Raw genomic sequence first — 22,616 nt, 5'->3', positions numbered from 1 at the left:
TCGCTCACAACTCAAGTTACTCTCTCTCAGAGAGAACTCCTCCCTAAAATCCTGCTACACTCCCAAAGTATACTACTTAAAAAATAAAAAGTGAAGAGATTACACTTAATAATGGCCTGAAGAATGAAAAAGCATAATTATTCTTAGGGTCTAATGAATGGTCTGTGCATCCAATTTATCTGTTAGGTTTTTGTGTGTGTGTGTTTGTTTGTTTTGTGTATTTTTCTGAAGTTGGAAACGGGGAGGCAGTCAGACAGACTCCCGCATGCACCCAACCGGGATCCACCGGGCACGCCCATCGCTCTGCCGCAATCAGAGCCATTCTAGCGCCTGAGGCAGAGGTCACAGAGCCATCCTCAGCGTCTGGGCCATCTTTGCTCCAATGGAGCCTCGACTGTGGGAGGGGAAGAGAGAGACAGAGAGATAGGAGAGGGGGAGGGGTGGAGAAGCAGATGGGCGCTTCTCCTGTGTGCCCTGGCCAGGAATCAAACCTGGGACTCCCGCACGCCAGGCCGATGCTCTACCACTGAGCTAACTGGCCAGGGCCTGTTTTTTAAAAAATAGACGGCAGTGTTCCATCCCAGATATGCTAAATAGCAGTATCTCCACAGAAGGAGTCCAGAAACTTTTATTTTCAGTTTGGAAGTAACATTACTTACTCTGTTGTGCAGACAAGGTTGAATACTACCACCCTAAGCTATAAGTAAACATTTATGTGAGCAAACTCTTATTGATGATGATCATGAGGAGGAGGCCATGGTAACACAAACTCCAAATCACTCAAGCAAAGCTCCATGAGTGATTACCATGTTTACCCAAGTAGGCAGGAGTTTAGATGCAAGACCTTCTGTAGCTCTCACAAGGACACACTCAGTTTCATTCAGGAAATAAATTTTCCTTTCTCTTACCTATGACACCAAAGGGTTTCATGTCCTGGGTAGGAATCAATAAGATCAGTGCTGAATTCAACTTCGGCTTCCAGAAGATGGGGAATATTTATCCTTGGTTCCTCTGTTAAAGCTGCTGCTTCTTCATCTTTTGGAAGAAGTAGGGCTGACTCACTTCTCAAAGGGTTTTGCTCCAATACAGAACTATCTTTCACAGTTTGGCTAATCAAAGACTTTAGCAAAAACTGGCGGTAGTGAAATCCACTGTGGTCTGAAACATGCATGGATGCCCAGTGTTTAGTAGAAGATAGTTCATCAAGAAGAATCTTGTAGGAAGAAAAAAGGGAGGTGAGACAAGAAATTGCCAAAGGTTTTTCTTTCTCCATTAATGCCTTGGATTTCACCTTGATTTGTTGTTGTTGTTTTGACACCACCATTCCTGCCAATATTTTGTATGGTGTCTAACACAGTGAGTGCTGTTGCTTAGTAGAAGTTCAGTAAATTACAGTTTCCCCATTCCCTTATAAAGAAATATTTTTTTAACATATATATATCACAGAATTTAAGTATTTGTCATGCTGATTGGCACACACCAATAGAAAAGCCAACTTCTAAAATAATGAAACATTACAGTGTTCATTTACAAGAAATGCTTACATTGAAAGGAAAATATAAATATAAATTCAGAGGTTACTTTAATGTAAACTTGCCTTTATATTTAATGGACCTATACTATACCTAACTTAAAATTGACTCAGTTAATTATTTGTTCTTCACTATAAGTGCCATGAGGGCAGAGACCACATCTGTTTTGTTCACTACTTATTTCTAAGGGTTTAGTACAAAACCATGATACATAAGTAACATGAATTTTCAAAGCAAATGACTTTTACTATTCATCTTAACTCATTTAACATCAATGATAAATGGGTTTCTTTAAGGTAGGTGAGACAAAATTCAGTAGTAAATTGTTTATCTCTTTGTATTATCAATTCTGCAAATTAAACAATTTCAAATAGAATGATAAACAAAGCAACTTTTATGAAAAATTAAATTATTTAGCAGTGTCTTGGATAGGTAACAAACACAAATCGGTGCTGATGATAAAAGGAATATCAAGGATTTTTCAGAGAATTTTCAGACCAGTTAAGGAAAGAAGACATACTTGTCAACAGCAAACAGTAGAGAAACACAATGCTAAAAGGCTCCTTTACCTGTTCTTTAAGGGTCCCAAGGCAAATGCCTCATCCTGTACCAACATGTTCTCTCCACTTCTCAGTCCCTTTTCTTCCCTAGAAGAAATCTGTCCCTCTTCTGAACCTCCATAGTTCTGTGTGTTCCACTGTATATATTATCGAATGTTCTGTGCATCTTTTCATCCCCACAAGACATTAGAAGTTCTTTAAGATACTGATTTGCTCCTAATTATGATATGTTTCCATTACCTTATACCCACTGGCATTAGAGTGGACATGTTACTATATATTTTAGGATTGACTGAATGAATAAACAATTTAATGAATGAAGTGACTAGTACAGAGGGATAATCTTACTCCCTGCTAAGATAGTCAAGATATATCAGTAAAATGCTTGAAACACCTCCTTTACATTCCAAAGGCTTTACTCATAGCCACATAGTGTATTCTAGAAGCTACCTTTGATGAGTCACGGAGAAATAAAAAACCAGACTGTTTATTTGTTTTAAAAGGTATGATGTGCAAACCACATGGACCGTTTTAAAGAAACTTTTAAAATTTGAGATAGATTCAACAATTCCTTGTATTGTATTACTTGCTTTAGCATTTTAAAGGCACTTTAAAAGAAATCTACTTGTAGATTTTGCAGCAAGGTGGCTATTAAATACCCTCCCTCCTGTGACTGTCATTCTCTAATCTTGACCGAAGAAAGCTATCTGTAGCCTGTGGGAAAGTTTTTTTGATTGGAAGAACGGTATTTTGTAAAACATTTTTTTTCAAGTAAAAATTTTATGAAACTTGAAAAAAAAAAAAAGATAAGCAAAATAGCACAAGATAAACTAGTTGGAAAAAAACCCAAAAAAACTAATCTTAAGGTTACTACAATTATGAAGAATAAAACTGCAGGACATGTAGGCAATAATACAGCAGATATTAAATTTTGATTCAGCTTCTTTAAAAAGAATACCCACTTGTTTAAAAAGAATGGGTGAGGGGTGTTAGAGGGATTGAGCAAAACCAAACAAACTCATAGACAGACACCAGTGTGGTGATGGTGGGGGGAGGAGAGAGGTGAAAGAGGGGAGAGCGGGGATAAATGGTGATGGACGGAGACCTGGGGAATGAAGAAGATACAGTATGAAGAATTCATCTTACCACAGCTACAAAAATAGAATATACTCCGATTATTCCCTTACCATTACAACCACTTAAAATGTACATAGTAAAGGCTGTATAAAAATGTTATTTTAAAAAAGAATTTATGTAACATAATAACATTTATTGATAAATTATTTCTTACTACATATTTCTACATATAAAATTTTAAATTTGAATCAAGAGAAAGAGCTGATGTATAAGAGGTTTCCAACTAATCAATTTAAGTAATTCCTTTAAAAAATTACTCAGACTTTTAAAGAGGAAAAATACACTATATTCATTTCCCTAAAATATAAGATGCAAACTAAACAAGAGAAGAAACTTCAACAGGAATTTTGGGGTATTTTTTTTCCTTGTATTTTTCCGAAGTTAGAAGCAGGAAGGCAGACTCTAGCATGCACCTGACCGGGATCCACCCGGCATGCCCACTAGGGGGCAATGCTCTGCCCATCTGGGCTGTTGTTCCGTTGTGGCTGGAGCCATTTAGCGCCTGAGGCAGAGGCCATGGAGCCGTCCTCAGCGCCCAGGACAACTTTGCTCCCATGGAGCCTTAGCTGCGAGAGGGGAAGAGAGAGACAGAGAGGAAGGAGAGGGGAAGGGGTGGAGAAGCAGATGGGCATTTTCTCCTGTGTGCCCTGACCAGGAATCAAACTCGGGACTTCGACACACCAGGCCGACGCTCTACAGCTGAGACAACCGGGCAGGGTCTCAGGGTATTTTTTAACTAGAGTAAAAATGTATATAGTAGGGAATGATAAAAAAAAAAAGATAAATCTTTTTAAATATCTTAAAGACATTGCATAAAGGTAAGTTTACATGTAAAGTACTGATAGAATGAATGACTTTTATAAAATATACCTTAAACATCATTACTCTTTCCAACATTCTAGATTAAAAAAAAAAAAAGACTGAATAAACTACCAGCTTTGAAACAGAGGATAACAGATTTAAAATGAAAGACTAATGAAAATGCTTGTTCATATATATATATATATATATATATACACATATTCCATCAGTCATAAATTTTTAAAAACATTTGGTTTTTCTTCTGATTATAAAAATGATACAAATGATCATTATGGCAACATTTTAAAACATATAGACTATAGAAAAAGCAAAAAATATAACTTAGTATCCTATTGCCAGTAATAACCACTTTTAACACTCTGGCATATAACCAACCTTTCAGTTTTTCTCTGTGCATGCATGTACACAGTTTATATTTAACAAAAATGTGGGATACTTTTATACTGATCTTATCCACTTAAATTATAAATATATTGTGTCATTAAAAATTATTCTGAACATAATTTTAACTTTTGTATACTTCATCATAATGATTATCACAATTTAACCATTCATTTCTTTCTATCCTTGTGTAAGTAACACTCTTGTGAACATATACACATATATAAATCTATGAGCAAGTCTTATTTGTTTAGAACAAATTTCTAGAAGTACACTTAATGAAGTAGTAAAAAAAATTATTATAAAGTTCTTTTTTGTGGCAGAGACAGAAAGAGTCAGAGAGAGGAACAGATAATGACAGATAGGAATGGAGAGAGATGAGAAACATCAATTCTTCGTTGCAGCTCCTTAGTTGTTCACTGATTGATTTCTCGTGTGCCTTGACGGGGGAGGGGGAGCTACAGCAGACGAAGTGACCCATTGCTCGAGCCATCAACCTTGGGCTCAAGCTGATGAGCCTTGCTCAAACCAAATAAGCCCGCGCTCAAGCTGGAAACTTCGGGGTCTCGAACCTGGGTCCTCCGCATCCCAGTCTGACGCTCTATCCACTGCGCCACTGCCTGGTCAGGCTATAAAGTTCTTGATATATGCTGTCAAAGTGCCTCCAGAAAGGCTGCATAATTTACATTCCTATTGAAAGTATATCTTAATATCCGTTTTGTAAATTCATCACCAATACGTTAATCTTCACTAGTAAGTGGAAAATTACATTTCATTATAATTTGTATTTTCCTAATTATCAGTAAGTTTAAATTTTTTTTCCTATTCATTTATTTTTCCTTTGTTTCTTTTATGAATTGCCTGCTTTGCCTAATTTTATTGTTTTTATAAATTTCCTAATTTAGACCCTGGCCACTTGGCTCAGTGGTAGAGCATTGGACCGGCGTGTTGAAGTCCCGGGTTCGATTCCTGGCCAGGGCACACAGGAGAAGTGCCAATCTGCTTCTCCACCCTTCCCTCTCTCCTTTCTCTCTCTCTTCTCCTCCTGCAGCCAAGGCTCCATTGGAGCAAAGTTGGCCTGGGTGCTGAGGATGGCTCCATAGCCTCCACCTCAGGCACTAGAATGGCTCTGGTTGCAGCGAAACAATCCCCCAGATGGGCAGAGCATCACCCCCTGGTGGGCATGCCAGGTGGATCCCGGTCAGGCACATGCAGGAATCTGTCTGCCGCCCTGCATCCCTTCTCATTTTGGAAAAATAGGAAAAAGAAAAAAAATTTCCTAATTTACTATTTGTGACTGTCATTTTTCTTATGGGTTCATAAGAGATCTTTATATATATATATTTTTATTTATTTATTTATTTTCTGAAGCTGGAAACGGGGAGAGACAGTCAGACAGACTCCCGCATGTGCCTCACCGGATCCACCCGGCACGCCCACCAGGGGCGACGCTCTGCCCACCAGGGGGCAATGCTCATCGCTCTGCCGCGACCAGAGCCACTCTAGCGCCTGGGGCAGAGGCCAAGGAGCCATCCCCAGCGCCCGGGCCATCTTTGCTCCAATGGAGCCTTGGCTGCGGGAGGGGAAGAGAGAGACAGAGAGGAAGGAAGGGGGGGGGTGGAGAAGCAAATGGGCGCTTCTCCTATGTGCCCTGGCCGGGAATCGAACCCGGGTCCCCCGCATGCCAGGCCAATGCTCTACCACTGAGCCAACCGGCCAGGGCCGAGATCTTTATATATTAAAAGTATTAACTTTCCATATTGTAAATATTTTTCTTTATATAGTACTGTACTACAATTGATTTTTTTAATTGATTGATTTGAGAGAGAGAGAAGCATTCATTTGTTGTTCCACTTAGTTTTGCATTCCTGTAAGGTTGCTTCCTGTAAGTGCCCTGACCGGGGATCGAACCCCAACCTTGGTGTTTTGGGATGACACACTAACCAACTGAACTACCCGGCCAGGGCCCTGCAATTGATTTTTTGAATTCTTTTTTTCCTTTAGATGTTTTTATTCCATTTAGAGTTGATTTTGGTATATGAGATTAAAATCTAACAATTTTTTTCTAAAGAGTCAAGTAGTCTTATCATAGTTAAAAATTTAATAAAGAATGCTTTCTCCAATTATGTAAAATGCCATATTTATCATCAATGAAACTTCTACATATTATATACTGGCATTCGTTTCTGGGCTTCTACTGTGTCTATTTTTGAGCCAGTACCACAGTTTTAATTAGTGCATAAACATTTAAACATATAGTGGTAAACAGTATTCCATATTTTTCTTCAACAATTTCTTAATTTCTTTGCCATTCTTGAAGCTTTATTATTATTATTATTATTATTATTATTATTATTATTTTTTGGCAAGAGAGACAGACAGGGACAGATACTCATAGTTTTGGCACCTTAGTTGTTCATTGATTGCTTTCTCATATATGCCTTGACTGGGGGGCTCCAGCAGAGCCAGTGATCCTTTGCACAAGCTAGTGACCTTGGACTTTAAGACAGTGACTTTTGAGCTCAAGCCAGCGACCATGGGGTCATGTCTATGATCCCACACTCAAGCTGGATGAACCCACTCAAACCGGCAACCTCAGGGTTTCGAACCTGGGTCCTCAGCATCCCAGTCCAATGCTCTATCCACTGTGCCACCACCTGGTCAGGAAAAGCTTTATTCTTTCTAATGAACTTAAGAACCAACATTTGAAATTTAAAGATAAACCGTTGGTGTTAATATATTCACAGAGTTGTGTAGCCATCATAGCAAATTTCAGAACATCTTCATCACCTCTAAAACAACCCTATTCCTATTAGGAGTCCCCTTATTATGCCCACCACCACCTCCACTCAGCCTCTAGTACTCAGTAGTCTGTTTTTACCTATCCCAAATGTCTATATATGAAATCCTATAATATGTAGTCTTTTGAACCTGGCTACTTTCAGTCAACATACTGTTTCAACGTTCATCCATATTATAGCAATAATCAGGACTTCATTCCTTTTTATGGCTGAATAATATTCCATTTATGTCTATACCATATTTTGTTTACCCATTACTCAGAGATTGGGCATTTGGGTTGTTACTTTTGACTATTATGAATAATGATGTTATAAATATTTCTTGTATACATTTTGGTATGAACATGTTTAGGATTCTTCTGTGTGGGGACTGAAAAGCCAACAGGGTTTTTGCAGTTTAGATTTTTGGGGGACAGAGGTGTGAGGAACTGCCTGTAAACTGACAGTCTGCCCATCCCCCCACCTCACTTGCCTGATTAGGTTGCAAAAGGCTGTTAAGCTGTGGTACTGGATTGTTTATACTCATCCTACCCACCATGTCCCCCCAAAAGACTGGAGGCAAGTTTTTTCTATCCTTTGTTTTGTGTGAACTTAAGATGTTCTGTAAGGTGAGGTTTTTCTGCACTTGGTAAAATTCTTGAGTTGCCTTGGAAATGTGATCAGAAATCTCTGATTTGCTAATGGCCTCATTTTGCCCTATAAATAAAGCAAGAAACAGGCGTGGAGCACACTCTCTTTTTGCCAACAGCAATTGCAGAACCCGCCCAACCCCATCCTTTATTTCTTTAAGCCTATTTTCTTGATTGCACGCTGTTCCCACTCAGGACCTGGAATTACTAGCTGTGCTGGTTCGCAACAAGTGGCACCTGGACAGGGACCTGAGAAAGAGAAAACTAAACTGAAGGCAGGTGACAGAACTCCCCAGGTGAGCATGGTAAGTAAAATTTTTGAGTAGAGTTTTGGGGGTTAGAGTATAATTGGGAGTAATAAATTATGGGACAGTTAGGGTCAAAAGTGAGGGACCTTTTTCTTTTTGTACAGATGTTTTTATTTGAGGGAAAGATGTTTGATCAGAGTGAGGTAGAAACAGAGGGATGTAAATATGAGAAGACCTTGGAGTCTGAGGATGACTCGGGAGATGAGAATGTCATGGCTATGGCCGTTTTAACCTTTGCACCTCTGCAGCCCTCTGCTCTTTCTTTTGCTTATCAGGTTGCTCCCAGGGTCTTTGCTTTGTCTTAGAACTTTGGAAATTCCCGCTCCAACAAGCTCTTGATCAGGCTCGAGATATAAAGGATTACATCAGAATATGTGCTGATATTGGGCCTTCATATATGCAAGGTCTGGCTATTGCTCTAGTGTTTCAGGGGAGGCTTCCAGGACAATATTTTGATAAAAGGCAGAACAAATGAAAGAAGGAAGGTCAGGAAAGTACTTCTGCCTGTGGTTCTTGTTTCCAATGCAAGGGTTTGGGACATTTTGCTAGAAATTGCCCTGCTCCCCCCAGATATTAGTCTCGGTCTCTCCCTCTCTAAAGCTCCGACCTCTGCCCACGCAGTAGCAGAGGGAAACACTGGGCGAATGATTGTAAATCTAAGTATACTGCCGAAGGGCAGGTGATTCAGGGAAACAACAACGGAGCCTTCCCCGCCCCCATCTACTAAGTTTGCAGCTAAAACTGAGATAGAGAAATTAGCCTAATCAATCTGAACTGCCAGTTGCAGCAGCTATTAGAATTTGAGAATGAAGAGGAGACTCAGGCATTAGGAAAGTTACAGCTTTTTCTGTTATTGTCTAATTTTCTTTAATATTTTAGCTACAATTCTCTGAACTATCATTTTGTTTCTTTCTTATTCTCTGCCTGGAAATTAAGGCAGAGGATGCCTGTTGGATCTGACTATACAGAATTTTCATGTGGCCGCTTGAGATTTTTCTTGAGAAGTTTTGATTAGTCTGATCCGTCGTTCAGTCTCTCTGTCAGAAAATGCCCTAAAATCAGGCAGGCGTCTTTCTAATCTGGCTGTGCTCTGAAAACCCGGGTTTCTCTCTGGTTTGTCTGGTTCATATGATTCTTGTGTTTAGTCTTTGTTTAATGTTGTCTACAATGTGTCTGTTTTTAAGGTCTGAATTAAGTTCTTGCATGCAAAAATCGGAAATGCCAGTTCTAATATTGAAAAAATAAAATGATTTCAACCCTACATTTTTTAAAATTGGAATTTGTAAGGCGTGCTCATTTAAATTTAAATAGATGGAATGTGAATCCTAAAGATTTGCTAATTTGGTTGAGCTAATGCATCTGTTATTGCTAAGCAACATTGGTTACTCACTCAAAAAGCAGCTGTTGCAAGCCGTAAGCTGCAAGCTTCAAGGCTTGGGGCAGGGTGGATTTTCCATAACAAAAGTGTTTGTTTTTGTTTTTTTACAGTGGGAAGATAAAGAAAGGCATACTAGATTTTTTCAGCCTTAAGTGCTTTTTAAATTGCCTGCTAATTAATGGGGTAGAAATGTTTTGAAAGATATTGGAGTATTACTTGGAAAAGCATTTACTATATTTTGTCAGACTTTTGAAATTAACCTGAGGACAGGTATTTCCTTACAATCCTCAGGGTCAAGGCATTATAAAGTGTGCCTAGCAAATGCTTAAAGGTCAATTATAAAAAATAAAAAAGGGGGAGTCATATCCTAAAACTCCTACAAATCTTATCATATTTTTACTTTAAAAATTTTTTTGAATACTGATGTACAGGGCCATTCAGCAGCCAAGAGACTCTGGAATCCAACAAGGAAAGCCTTCCCTGAAGTGTGATGGAGGGACCTGCTCACAAGAATCTGGTAAGAGCCAGACTCTGTTCTCCTATGGAGCTGAGGATATGTGTGTGTTTTTCCTAGGTCTCCTGAGGCTCCTTGGTAGGTTCCTGAATGTTTGGTGAGACACCATGAGCCAGGATGAGAGACTTACTTCACAAGAGCAATTGTGTAAGGCTTACTTTACTAAGCTCTCATCCCTTTCTCTGCCGAACATGTTCCATCTATCAAATCCTCTTAGCATACTCCAAACCTCTTTCTCCTGCAAATTCCTACCCTTCTTCATTTGATTCAGCTGATAATGCTGTCCTGTCTTTTCCCAATCAGCTCCAGATATATGGAAAACGTTTATATAGGCAAAGGAGGATCCTCAAATACCTCAACGAGATCTAGAGCAGGGGTCTCAAACTCGGGGCCCGCGGGCCACATGCAGCCCGCCCACCAATTTTGTGTGGCCCGCAGACTAATCAAACTTTGTGGATTAGTCTGCGGGCCGCACAAAATTGGTGGGCGGGCCGCGAGTTTGAGACCCCTGATCTAGAGCATGGCTTATAAGGTCTGTAATGACCAAGAGGAACAGGAAAAGGCAGACAGAGCCCAAAAAGAGATCAAGCAAAATACCAGCTCTTGGCATACACCCTTAAAGGCTCCAACACCCCTAAGGGGCCTCATAAGACCCCATCAGGGCCCTGCTTCAAGAGTGGAAAGGAAGGTCATTGGGCTTAAGCCTGCCTGGCTTCTTGGCCCCCACCAGGGTCATGCCCTTGCTGTGGGAAAAAGGGACACTGGAAGGTAGGCTGCCCCCTCACTCCTCCAAGGGAGGCTTCAGTCTCTTCCAGTCCTACTTCAGCCACCTGTGACCTAAACTTGCCCAGCCTGCTGGGACTTGTCACTGAAGACTGAAGGTACCCAGGGCCGTCGGCACCATCTCACGTCACCGTGGACGAGTCTAGGGTAATCATCCAAGTAGCAGGTAAGCTGATCTCATTTCTTAGAGACACAAGGGCCACTTACTCTGCATTGCCTGAATATTTGGGTTCTGCTCATCCCTCCAAGATCTCTGTTGTGGATGTTGATGGTCTTATTTTTCTTTCCATTTGCCATGGATCCACTGCCTTGTTTAATACATAGTGTCTCCTTTACACACTCTTTTCTCCTCCTGCCTCAATGCCCCATGCCTATTTTAGGCTGGGACCTACTCCAAATTCAGAGCCCCCCCTCTCCTTTTTGCCCACTTCTGTTACAAATTTACCTCTACCACCCAGCATAGTGAATCTCAAGGATCTCCTTACAACCCCACAGCTGCAAAGCTCTAGGGAAAGGCCCCCTGGTTTATCTCTCCAGGTTAAAGAAAACAGAAGCTCCATCTCCATACATGCTACAGATGGCCCTTTCCGTCTACCTGAATCATTGTGAGAAATCTAGTATTGACGTTAAGCTTGAGACAAAAGCTTAATGTGCTAGAAGCAATGGTCATTGGGACTTGGACACTAGCTGCAAAGTGTGGAAATGTGACAATAGTTCCAGTGCCTTGTGGACTTTTTCTGTATGTGCCTGACTCCTGCTCCTTGGGACAGTTCTCAGACTGCAGTGGGGTTGGGTTGCATTTATAGATAATGTGGAGCGGTGATGGTGTCAACATGGACTTGATGAAATTACATTAACATGTTAAAGACATTCAAAACTGCAACAATTTTATTTTAGATCCTGCTCTATTAGCTAAGAATTTGCTTGATAATCTAAAAGGTTTTAATCCCTTCATTGTATTAAGACACTTGTTTTGATATCTGTTAGCATTGGCTACTTAAATTTGTGTTTATTTTATATTTTTCCAGTCTGCCTCCAAATTGCAACATGAAAAATCAGATGAGTATGAATCACAGCACATGAATTGAAGTTAAAAAGTAGAAAAGAGGGATATGTTGGGGATCGAAAAGCCAACAGGGTTTTTGCAGTTTAGATTTTTGGGGGGACAGAAGTGCAGGGAACTGCCTGTAAGCTGACAATCTGCCCATCCCCCCCCCCCACCTCACTTGCCTGATTAGGTTGCAAAAGGCTGTTAAGCTGTGGTACTGGATTGTTTATACTCATCCTACCCCCCATGGCCCCCAAAAAGACTGGAGGCAAGTTTCTTCTATCCTTTATTTTGTGTGAAGTTAAGATGTTATATATGGTGGGGGATTTCTGCACTTGGTAAAATTCTTGGGGTGCCTTGGAAACATGATCAGAGATCTCTGATTTGCTAATGGCCTCATTTTGCCCTATAAATAAAGCAAGAACTGGGTGTGGAGCGTGCTCTTTTTTTGCCATCAGCAATTGCAGAGCCCTCCTGACCCCATCCTTTATTTCTTTAAGCCTATTTTCTTAATTCTGCGCTGTTCCCACTCAGGACCGGGAATTACTAGCTGCGCTGGTTCACGGCACTTCTGGATGTACACCTAGGAGTAGAATTGCAGAGTCATATATGGTAATTCTATGTTTAATTTTTTGAGGATATGACAAACTGTTTTCCACAGTGGCTACATCACTTCACATTCCTACCAGCAAAGTATAAGAATTTCAATTTCTTCACATCCTTGTCAGCACTTATTATTGTCTTTCTTTTAATTTTTTATTTATTTTTTTTTAGGTGAGAGGAGAGCAGATAGTGAACCAAATTCTCACATGCACCTGGACCATGATCCACCCAGCAATCCCATCTGGGGCTGATGCTCAAATACTGAGACATTTTTAGTGCCTGAGGACTATGCGCTCCAATTGAACTATCCTCAGTACCCTCTCAAGCCACTTGGTGCAGGAGGGGAAGAGGGAGAGAAGGAGAAGACAGAAGAGAAAAAGGGAGAAAAGGGGAAGAGGGAGAGGGAAAGCAGATGGTTGCTTCTCCTGTGTGTCCTGACAGGGAATCAAACCTGGGATGTCCATATGTTAGTTGGACACTATCCACTGAGCCACCGGCCAGGGCTTTCTTATTAATTTTACCCATCCTTAGTTGGTGTGTAATAGTATCACAATGAGGTTTTGATTTGCCTCTTTTTATGTCTTTATTGGACATCTGTATATTGTTTTTGGAGAAATGAACCTATGTGCTTTATCAAGTAACATACCTATTATCTTTTAATTGTGTAGTAGTAATAATCTATGCTGAGCTGTATTTCCTCCTATCCCACCTGAAAAATGAGACTATTTTAAATTTTACTTAACTATGTGTTCACTTAAACACACAAATATCATAAGAAACATGAAATAGAAAATTAAAACCTCTCATAATTCCACTCTATAGCACTGATAAACATTCTTTATTCTCTAGCCATTTTTTGAACAGAAAACTAACAAGAAAATATATAATACAAAAAAATATATCCATAACAGCTTTGTTTGTATATATATATAAATATATGTTGGACACTTAAAATATGCCAGGCACTGTTCTAAACATTTTAAAATAACATCACATTCAATGCTAATAATAATTAAGAAGTTATATTACGCCCATTGGATACTTAAGTTTTATATCCTTAACCTATAATGAAAATTTCTCTTTAAATTAAGTTTCAAAATACAATTTTTGCTAGCAACAAAATATTCCAATATGTGATAGATTGTAATGTAACCAAACCCTCATTATTCATGGGTTACACTGTTTCTAGTTATTCATAGTTACAAATAGAATTTTCATCTATCAAATGTCCATATTTAATATAGTCAGTGTTTGCTGAGTGCTTAGCACAAGCACTTGTGGTAGCCACTTTATGTGGAGTCTCCCATTTAATTTACATCACTTGATGCAGTAGGAATGATCATCATTCCCATTATACAGATTAGCAAACTAAAGGTTAGAAAGGCTATGAAACTTCCTCAAGGCCACATAGCAAATTTGTGGCAGAATCAGGATTCAAAGGAGATCTGTATGATCACTAAGTGGAATCTTTAACTGGCACACCATACTACACCTGTCATTACTTCTTTAGGATGAATTCCCATGAATTCCTGAAAGAATGGCTGGATTAGAGATAACACACTTTTTTTTTTCTGGTCAAGTCTGATAAATGCTGCAATGTTGGCCTAGGATAATGTGATAGCAATGCTTCTTTTCATACCCTCCTCAATGCTGAAAATCAAAACTTTAAAAAATCATTTTCAATTTTCTAAGTAAAAAAAATGCCAGCTCATTTTATATGTATTATTAAGCTTCTCTGGGCTACTAGTACCTTTGTGATTATTTTCTCTAGCAGATAAAGCACACCAGGATTCAGTGGCTTACAGGAGCAGAAAGAGGACATTGCAAATTCTGAACTCTTAATTAAGAGTGAGAGACACTACAATGGCAGTGATGACAGGAAAAGCAGAGTTTCCCCACGGGCAGGGAGGCTGACATGTGAGCCTAGGATTGTGAACCTGGGAGTGGACCTAGACAGCTGAGTCAACACACCCCTAATGAGTTCTCAGCTTCACCACCAGATGGTCTCAAGCAACCAAGAATTTCACGTTGGCCCCAGGTTCCTGATTTTGTGGGAATGCCATGGCCTAAGGTTCATATCAAGGCAGGAAAACTTCCAAAGAGTTCTCAGCTCACCTGGACTTGGCCTTCTTCTCTATCCTTAACTCTCCTCAACCTCCACGCACTATAAACCTGTGGAGCTGAGATGACCGGCTCTAAGCACTCAACAGCTCCCTCAACACCCAGATAACCTGTATTCTTTCCTCCAGACTCCTAACAATGTAGCAGCATTCCTCCCTGGAACAGCTGCTCCCAATGAGCCCAGACTAGATGAGGAGTCCCTTCTGTGCTCCTACAATACCTTGAGCTTCTCTTGGTTCCTGCAAATATCACACCACTTTGTAACTGTTGGGATCTGCTCCCTCAACTAGAGTTTCAATTTGTTGAAAGCAAGCTGTCTTTACACCATAGTCAGTGTACAAGACAGTGTCTGGGAGTGATGGAGTTTCAGCACTTTTTCATGAACAAACTGCAGTGAGTTGACCTAGCAAACTAGTAGCTAATTTCACCTAAACTTTCTACCTATGGGGAACAGAGAAAGGAATCGAGCTTCATTGAGCCACTGCTGTTAGGTGTCCAGTACTTTACATACATTAACTTAAGTAATTCTCATGATAATCCACTGAGGCAGAAAGCAGAACCCCCATTCCATAGATGGAAACATTAAACCCTTATTTTCCCCATGTAACTAGTAGAGACAGAATCTGAACCCAGGTCATTAATTCTGTCTTAGCTCTTTCCACTTCATCAGGTGTCCTCTCCTCCTGAAACATAAAGCCATATGAACTGAAGGGGAAGGGCTGTTCTTCCAGAATTGTTGAGTTAAAATCTCCCCGAAGTGAAAACTCTCCTATTTCACTTGTAGGAATCTCTGGCTAGGAAACAGAAAGAGGAGAGTATGAACGAAGATGTATAAACAAGGGGTGGTGAACAAAAATTAGAGAATAGTTTCTCCATTAATTTTACAACTTTAAATTGTCTCAAGCCTGAGAAGCTTTTAGAAAAGTCCCCTAGATGCTGATGGCACTAATAACATGAAAAGGGAAGAAAAAATAGAAAAGCTATATAGCATGTAAGGATACCAAGTTCTCACTGTGATGAATAATAAGTGATGCCAAGTGTGGCTAAGTCTAAGCCATTAAAATTCTCTGGTAACTTTTATCTCTTCATTTCTAAACTGAAAGGATTAGGCTATGATAGTTTCCAACCTGGCTCTGCACCCATATAACCTCCAAGCCTGTAAAAGAAATACCAACCTCTAAATCCTACCCTCATACCAATTTAGTAGCCCTGGGATCCTCAGGACTTTTATAGACATGGTTAAGTTTGGGAACACCTGGTTGAAATCTTATGCCCTCCCCAAGAGAGTTTATGGAAAACAATTCAGCACAGTAAGTCACATTAGCCAAAGATGACGAAGAAAGAACAGTTTCAATTCTATAATGCTTCATAATTCCTTCCTTTTTCAGGACAAAATGAGTTATGCTCAGTCTTCCTTATTGATAATCCTGCCTTTGTTCTTCCACGCACTAACCCTAACCCAAAATACGCTAGTGAGGAACACATTTTTTTTTTTGTCTTTAATCCCAAGGATTCCCTGGGGGTACCAGCTGTCACGATCCTCTCTAGGCTGCTGCACTGCCATTAGTTTCTCTACTTTCCTCCTTTAAAGCTCTGCTTAAGGAGGAACTACTACCAGAAGACTTTTAGGGCAGAAACAGAGTGTACAAGGGAGAAGGAGTAACAGCCCTACCTTGACATCTAGCTTGGCCAGGTGCTGTAAAACCCAGATACGATGGGACCAAGCATTATAGTTGCTTGGGTATCTCCCTGCCGCCTCACCACAGACCTCCATCTCTTCTTGTATTAGTCGGTGTGTCCTTTCTGCAGGAATTGTTCCCAAGTTTCCTTTGGTCACAAAGGAAGGCAAGGAGGTTTCCTGAATTAGCTGTTGTAGCACCCATCGTCTGTGAAGGTAGCATGTGGGAAAGAGCATAAGAAAAGAACATAAACCAGACAGAAAAACAGTTTTCTTTGTTCTTAATTTCCATTCACAGGTAATACAAAATAATACCTGTGTATAAGTCCAATTTTTTTGGCATGGGGGATGATTATTGTTTCTGTTTTTATTTTTATTTATTTATTTATTTATTTATATTTTTTGTATTTTTCTGAAGCTGGAAACGGGGAGAAACACTCAGACAGATTCCCGCATGCGCCCAACCGGGATCCACCCGGCACGCCCACCAGGGGCGATGCTCTGCCCACCAGGGGGCGATGCTCTGCCCCTCCGGGGCGTCGCTCTGCCGCGACCAGAGCCACTCTAGCGCCTGGGGCAGAGGCCAAGGAGCCATCCTCAGCGCCCGGGCCATCTTTGCTCCAATGGAGCCTTGGCTGCGGGAGGGGAAGAGAGAGACAGAGAGGAAGGAGGGGGGCGGTGGAGAAGCAAATGGGCGTTTCTCCTATGTGCCCTGGCCAGGAATCGAACCCAGGTCCCCCACACGCCAGGCCGACGCTCTACCACTGAGCCAACCGGCCAAGGCCTTGTTTCTGTTTTTAAAGACACTTAACTTTAACAGCACGGATGGGATGGGGGAAGAACAAAAAGGAAAGAAAAATCTTTTAAAAACGTTACCATTTATCACAAAGAGAAAGTCATTAGTTCCAAAATGACAACTCCAAACAACAACTCCAAAACTCCATTTGGCCAAGAAATGTAAAGGCAACCGGAGTGTGTGAGTGAGTGAGTGAGCAAGTGTGTGAGTGAGTGAGTGAGTGAGTGTGTGAGTGAGTGAGTGAGTGTGTGTGTGAGTATGTGCTTGTCAGTGTGTGTGTGTGTTGGCAGTGGTGGTTGGTGGGGGAAGAGGATGTAATTAATCTGGTAAATCCTAGAAGAGGAATCATAGTTCATGTCTCTAATTATATACAAATGCCTCACCCTATATGTATTTGTTTGCTTGCAAACAAGAAGATGCATAATCACAGCTTTTTATTAAGCAAAATTTCCTTATTATAGTATAGAATTTGGAAGGAAACAAATACAACATATTTAGTAAGAGCAAGGTTTTAAAATGTCTTTATCCATTGATTTTTCCCTTCATCTATTTAAGATTTGATTAGCATATATTTAAATGAAATTCAGTAAGGTTTCTCTATTTTTTTTTTTTTTTGTATTTTTCTGAAGCTGAAAATAGGGAGGCAGTCAGACAGACTCCTGGATGCACCCAAAATGGATCCACCCGGCATGCCCACCAGGCGGTGATGCTCTGCCCATCTGGGGCGTTGCTCTGTTGCGACCAGAGCCACTCTAGCGCCTGAGGCAAAGGCCATAGAGCCATCCTCAGCACCCGGGCCATCTTTGCTCCAATGGAGCCTCAGCTGCAGGAGGGGAAGAGAGAGATAGAGCGGAAGGAGAGGGGGAGGGGTGGAGAAGCAGATGGGCGCCTCTCCTGTGTGCCCTGGCTGGGAATCAAACCGGGGATTTCTGCACGCCAGGCCGACACTCTACCACTGAGCCAACCGGCCAGGGCCTCTCTAACTACTTAATGTCTTTAGTTTTAACAAATATTTTCTCACAAGAAAGCATTCTTTTATATTAAAATTTTCCAACCTAAAAATATAAGAAATTAAATAAGAAAGCTCATTTTGTCATTTTTAAAAAACAGGTTTTTTACTTAACAACTAAACCTTGCTTTATAAAATATTAGACAAGCTAACAGATTGACAGATACATATTTAATAATTCCCTTCCCTTACCACCACCCCCTTCCAGACCTCTAGACACACAATCATATACCTCTCTGAAGTCTGCTATCTGGTACCACAATTTCTACTACAAAAGAAAATATAATTGATTAGATGGTTTGGAGGTAGTTGATTTGCAATGCTAGCCAAAGGCAAGATTACAGCTAAGATACCTTGAATTTACTTTAAGATCCTAAAATGCTCAGGATTTAAGTAAAGTTTTAAATAGCTTAATAAACTGAGAACAGACTTCAGAGGATTTCTGCACTAACCCCAACCAGTGAGTTCACACCCTGTCATTTTGGTCAATAGAGTGGTTACACAGAGTCCAAGAGGAAGATGCTTCCAGACAGCCAGAATTCTGAAAAGAGGCTGTCTGTGTACTTTGGCTATCTACTTCAAGACTTTAACCTAAAAATAGTCTTTGCATTATTTTAGCAACTTTAGCTCACCCCATACACCTTTCATTTCAGCTGTGCTTATTTTATTCAGTTATATTCAAAAACCATAACCATCACCACCACTTTCACCAAGAACACAACTGAATGAATTAATGAATTATAAAACCCAAGTTGCTCTTTTTTGAATATCTAAATACAATCTCCATAACTCTGTGAGATAGTTAATGATGGCTAAAATTTATTAAGTATTTAACATGTGCCAAGCACTGTCGTAGTGTTTACAGGTATTATCTCATCTAAACTCAGCAATTAACTCTGAAATAGGTATTATTATTCCCATTTTACAAATGAGAAAGCTGAGGCTTGAAGAGGTTAAATAATTTCTGAAGATCACATAGGTAACAAGTAATGGCATCAAGATTTAAACGTAACTTGACTTTAAAATTCATCCTCTGAACCAATGTGACCTGGCTTCATTCACACTGTGTGTTTTCTCCAGCCATTCTGAATCCTAAGTAAGAAATCTACGGTGTAAATTAACCGCACCTGTGAATCCATGTTTCTGGACTCTTTGGAAACTTAGTTAAGGCCAGTTTTCCCAGATGTAAATCCTTAATTGGGTTTAATGTGCCAGAGAGGATCAACTCTTTTCTGTAAAAGAAAATAAAAGGAATCATTACTTTATCTTTCTATCTAAACCTATTACATATTAATATAACCTCACTGAAAAGTGAATTTCCAAGAATTAAAAAAAACCAAAACTTTCATAAATGTGACACATAGTAATAAAGAAGTATTCTTATAATCTTAAAATATATTTTTTGTATATATACAAAAGCTTTGAATCAACAGTGGAACTTTAGTTACTTATTTGGGAGAGGGCAAGTGTAATGCCGGTGGCGGAGGCCAGGCAGGTTCACATTGGATTCGGGCAGATGGTAGAGAAACTGTGGAGCCAGAAAGCATTGGGCCATTTCTGTTTAACAGTCTCGCAAGGGTAGACGAGCAAACAGACAGGGAAAAACTGCTACTCAGGCAAATGAACAGCAAAACAGCCCCTCACAGTGGCAGGCAGGTAATCAGGAATCTGCCCTGAGCACAAGCACCCATAGCTTTACATTTATTATACACATGTGATGCTGCCACACACTTGTGCACTAATCAGGCAAAGTGCTTGCAGCCAGTAAACAAGTGAGCAAGCCTAACACAGCTATTTTCCCAACATTCAACCCCTTTAGGGTTGCTTGCTTCACAATCTACATGACGTATATCTTCTGCAATGATCCCTGTGCAAGGAGTGAAGTACATTACCTAAAGAGACTATAGCACCAGCACAAGTTACACAATTCCCTTCACAATGTCTCCCTGAGCACTCTGCCCAGCAGAGAGTTAACTAGAGGCCCATCTCTAGCCCCCTGTCACACAGTTGGTGGGAGAGCCTTTACAGTACAGAGCCATGTCCATTGAAGTGTCCTTGGTGCGTCTCTGCAACTGGATGGGAACAGCTTCCCAGTGCAGGAGGGCCTTCTCAGGTGCTGTGGCCTCCTCATCAAGGGCATGTCCATCCCACAGGGGAGCTATTGCCCTCCTCTGGTTGCAGTCCAAGAGTCCGCTACACCGCTCAATGATCAATACACAATACACAGTCCAGCTGTCTGTGCAAATCACCAAGGTAAAGGTCAATTACAGGCAACTAGCCACACAAATCTTTATTAATGGACCTCAGTGCCTTTCCATAAGCACTCTGTCCATTGCCACAAGCCCCATTCAAACCCCTCAGCAAGCTCAAAGGACCTGGCAGGGTCAAACACATCCAAGGCCTGTGCCACCTTGACAGTTCTCTTACTGCTGTTGCCAAAAAGCATCTATCTTTTAATGCCAACACCTGCTGCACATTAGAAGGGAACCAGTGTACTGCTGACTTCAAATGGGGCCTCCAGCCCCCTGCCCATCTCCACTGGGTGGGTCCCTCAGCCTTCCCTCTATTCAAACTGGAACAGTGGGTCTTGGAGATCCTCCTCTCCCACAGCTTTCCAACAAGCAATCCTGCAACCATGCCACCTAACACTAGCCATTTTATTGGCAGCTGCTAGGGCTGCCCACTTCCCCTGCTTTTTCAGCAGCTAGAACCACTGCTTTGGCTCAAGCTTCTGCCAAACCTCTAACAGGAAGGACTCTATTAGACCTGCCATCCAATTTCTCCCTTTCTGCCTCGGCCGCAATCAAATCTATCCACATCTGTGTTTGGGTAACCTTTACAGGCCTGTTTCTCTTGTTAGTCAGGGGTGGAGTTGGGGGTAGGGGTAGGGGGGGGACAGCACAGGCAGCAGCCTGCACAGCCTTATGGTCCTGTGCTATCTCCAGCTCCCCCAAATTTGCTACCATCTGCATAACCACATTGATGGGCTGCCCCACTTAAGGGCTCAAGATAGCCACTAGTGACCCAAAAAGAGCTGATGGGGCACTACAGAGAATGAGGTCCCTCATCCCTGCCATAAACACTTCCTCATCTGGCCCACGGGACCTCAGGTTGAAAGCAGCATTCTTCATACTCAGTTCCTAGAGGACTTAATATAGTTCCATATACAGTATGTCTGCTACCAACTCACTGCCCCTGGCAAATCTCTAGCATTCTGCCAGATCATATGAATGACAGCCATCATCCATTCTAATAGGGTGTAGTTTCCTGGGTTGCCATGGAAGTTCTGAAGATGTTGCCTCAAGGAGGAGTGCATGGTAATGGCAGCTAATTTCTCCATCTCAGTTCTGGAGAGCATGATTCCAACCACCCCCCGTGTCCCACAATAGCAGCAACCAGGCTACCAGGGGTTCAGTAGGTTTCTGCCTAAATTGTGCCAACTCCATCAGCTCTGCCTGGGCATAGGGCCGGACCACAGAGTGCTCCACTACCTGCAGAAGGGGTTGTGCCTGCCCCTGGGGCACTTTTGGCTGCTGGGTTTTTACCTTCTGGGTGACCACCAGCTGAGCTCTGAGTCTGCAGATGGCAGTTTCAGCCTGAACTTCCTCTTCAGAAGAGGAGTTGAAAATGCCTGCTCCCATCGACTCAAAGCCACTCCACCAGCACGAATGCAGCTCCTTCTTGGGGGACCGTTTCACCTCCTGCAGCTCTCAGTCTGAAGCTGGAACTCAAGCTCTTGAACCCGCAGTTGTTTCTCCAACAACTGTCACTGCCAATGTTCAACTTCCAGGGCAAACTGGAGCTCACGAAACTGCAATTTCTTCTCAACTGACCATTCCAGTTCCAGGTGTCATTGGTGTTCAGCCTGTATTTCAAACTGAAGTTCTGGAAAGCAGTTGGCCTCCTCCAGCAATTGTTGCAGTTCCTGCCTCTGTCAGTGCTGTCTGCAGCTCATCCTGGTGGTCTCAAGCTCAGGTGACCTCTTGCACAGAACTCTCAGTTTCTTCTCGCAGGGCTATAAAAAGCACCCAACCCACGGCCCACAACTGGACAGCCACAGGGAGCAGCCACTCTTCTATTCCACCCTTTAAGGATGGCGGTGGCTCCATACCAATCTGATCTGAATCCTGCTCACAGCACCAGATGTAATGCCTGTGGCTGAGGCCAGGCAGGTCTACATTGGATTTGGGCAGATGGTAGAGAAACTGCGGAGCCAGAAAGCACTGGGCCATTCCCATTTAATAGAGCCTCACAATGGTAGATGAGCAAACAGCCAGGGAAAACCACTTCTCAGGCAAAAGAACAGCAAAAATAGCCCCTCACAGTGGCGGGTGGGCAGGCAATCCGCAATCTGCCATCCACCATTTGCCCTAAGCACAAGCACCCATAGCCTTACCTAGATTATACACAGGTGGTGTGACCACATGCTCATGCACTAATCAAGCAAAGTGCTTGCCGCCAGTAAGCCATCAGCTATTTTCACAATACAAGGCCTGACATCAGTGTGTGTAGAGCA

At 41.5% G+C, this 22,616-nt stretch overlaps 1 protein-coding gene across 3 annotated transcripts in view; it reads right to left on the bottom strand.

Moving 5' to 3' along the window:
* PTAR1 (protein prenyltransferase alpha subunit repeat containing 1) overlaps nt 1-22,616 on the bottom strand; it is a 105,369-nt gene that overhangs the window by 51,906 nt on the left and 30,847 nt on the right. Inside the window, exons 4-6 of one of the 3 annotated variants that reach the window (XM_066368011.1) lie at nt 19,228-19,332; nt 16,290-16,503; nt 909-1,213 (exon numbers count right to left, since the gene is read on the bottom strand). In XM_066368011.1, the coding sequence (XP_066224108.1) occupies nt 909-1,213; nt 16,290-16,503; nt 19,228-19,332 (624 nt within the window). Of the gene's footprint in view, nt 1-908; nt 1,214-13,341; nt 15,412-16,289; nt 16,504-19,227; nt 19,333-22,616 lie in introns of those variants that run through there. The other 2 variants (XM_066368012.1, XM_066368013.1) reach the window with 2 other exon arrangements.

This window comes from Saccopteryx leptura, chromosome 2 (assembly GCF_036850995.1).
Source record: "Saccopteryx leptura isolate mSacLep1 chromosome 2, mSacLep1_pri_phased_curated, whole genome shotgun sequence".
Lineage (NCBI taxonomy): Eukaryota > Metazoa > Chordata > Mammalia > Chiroptera > Emballonuridae > Saccopteryx > Saccopteryx leptura.
This window is presented reverse-complemented; position numbering and strand designations above follow the sequence as displayed.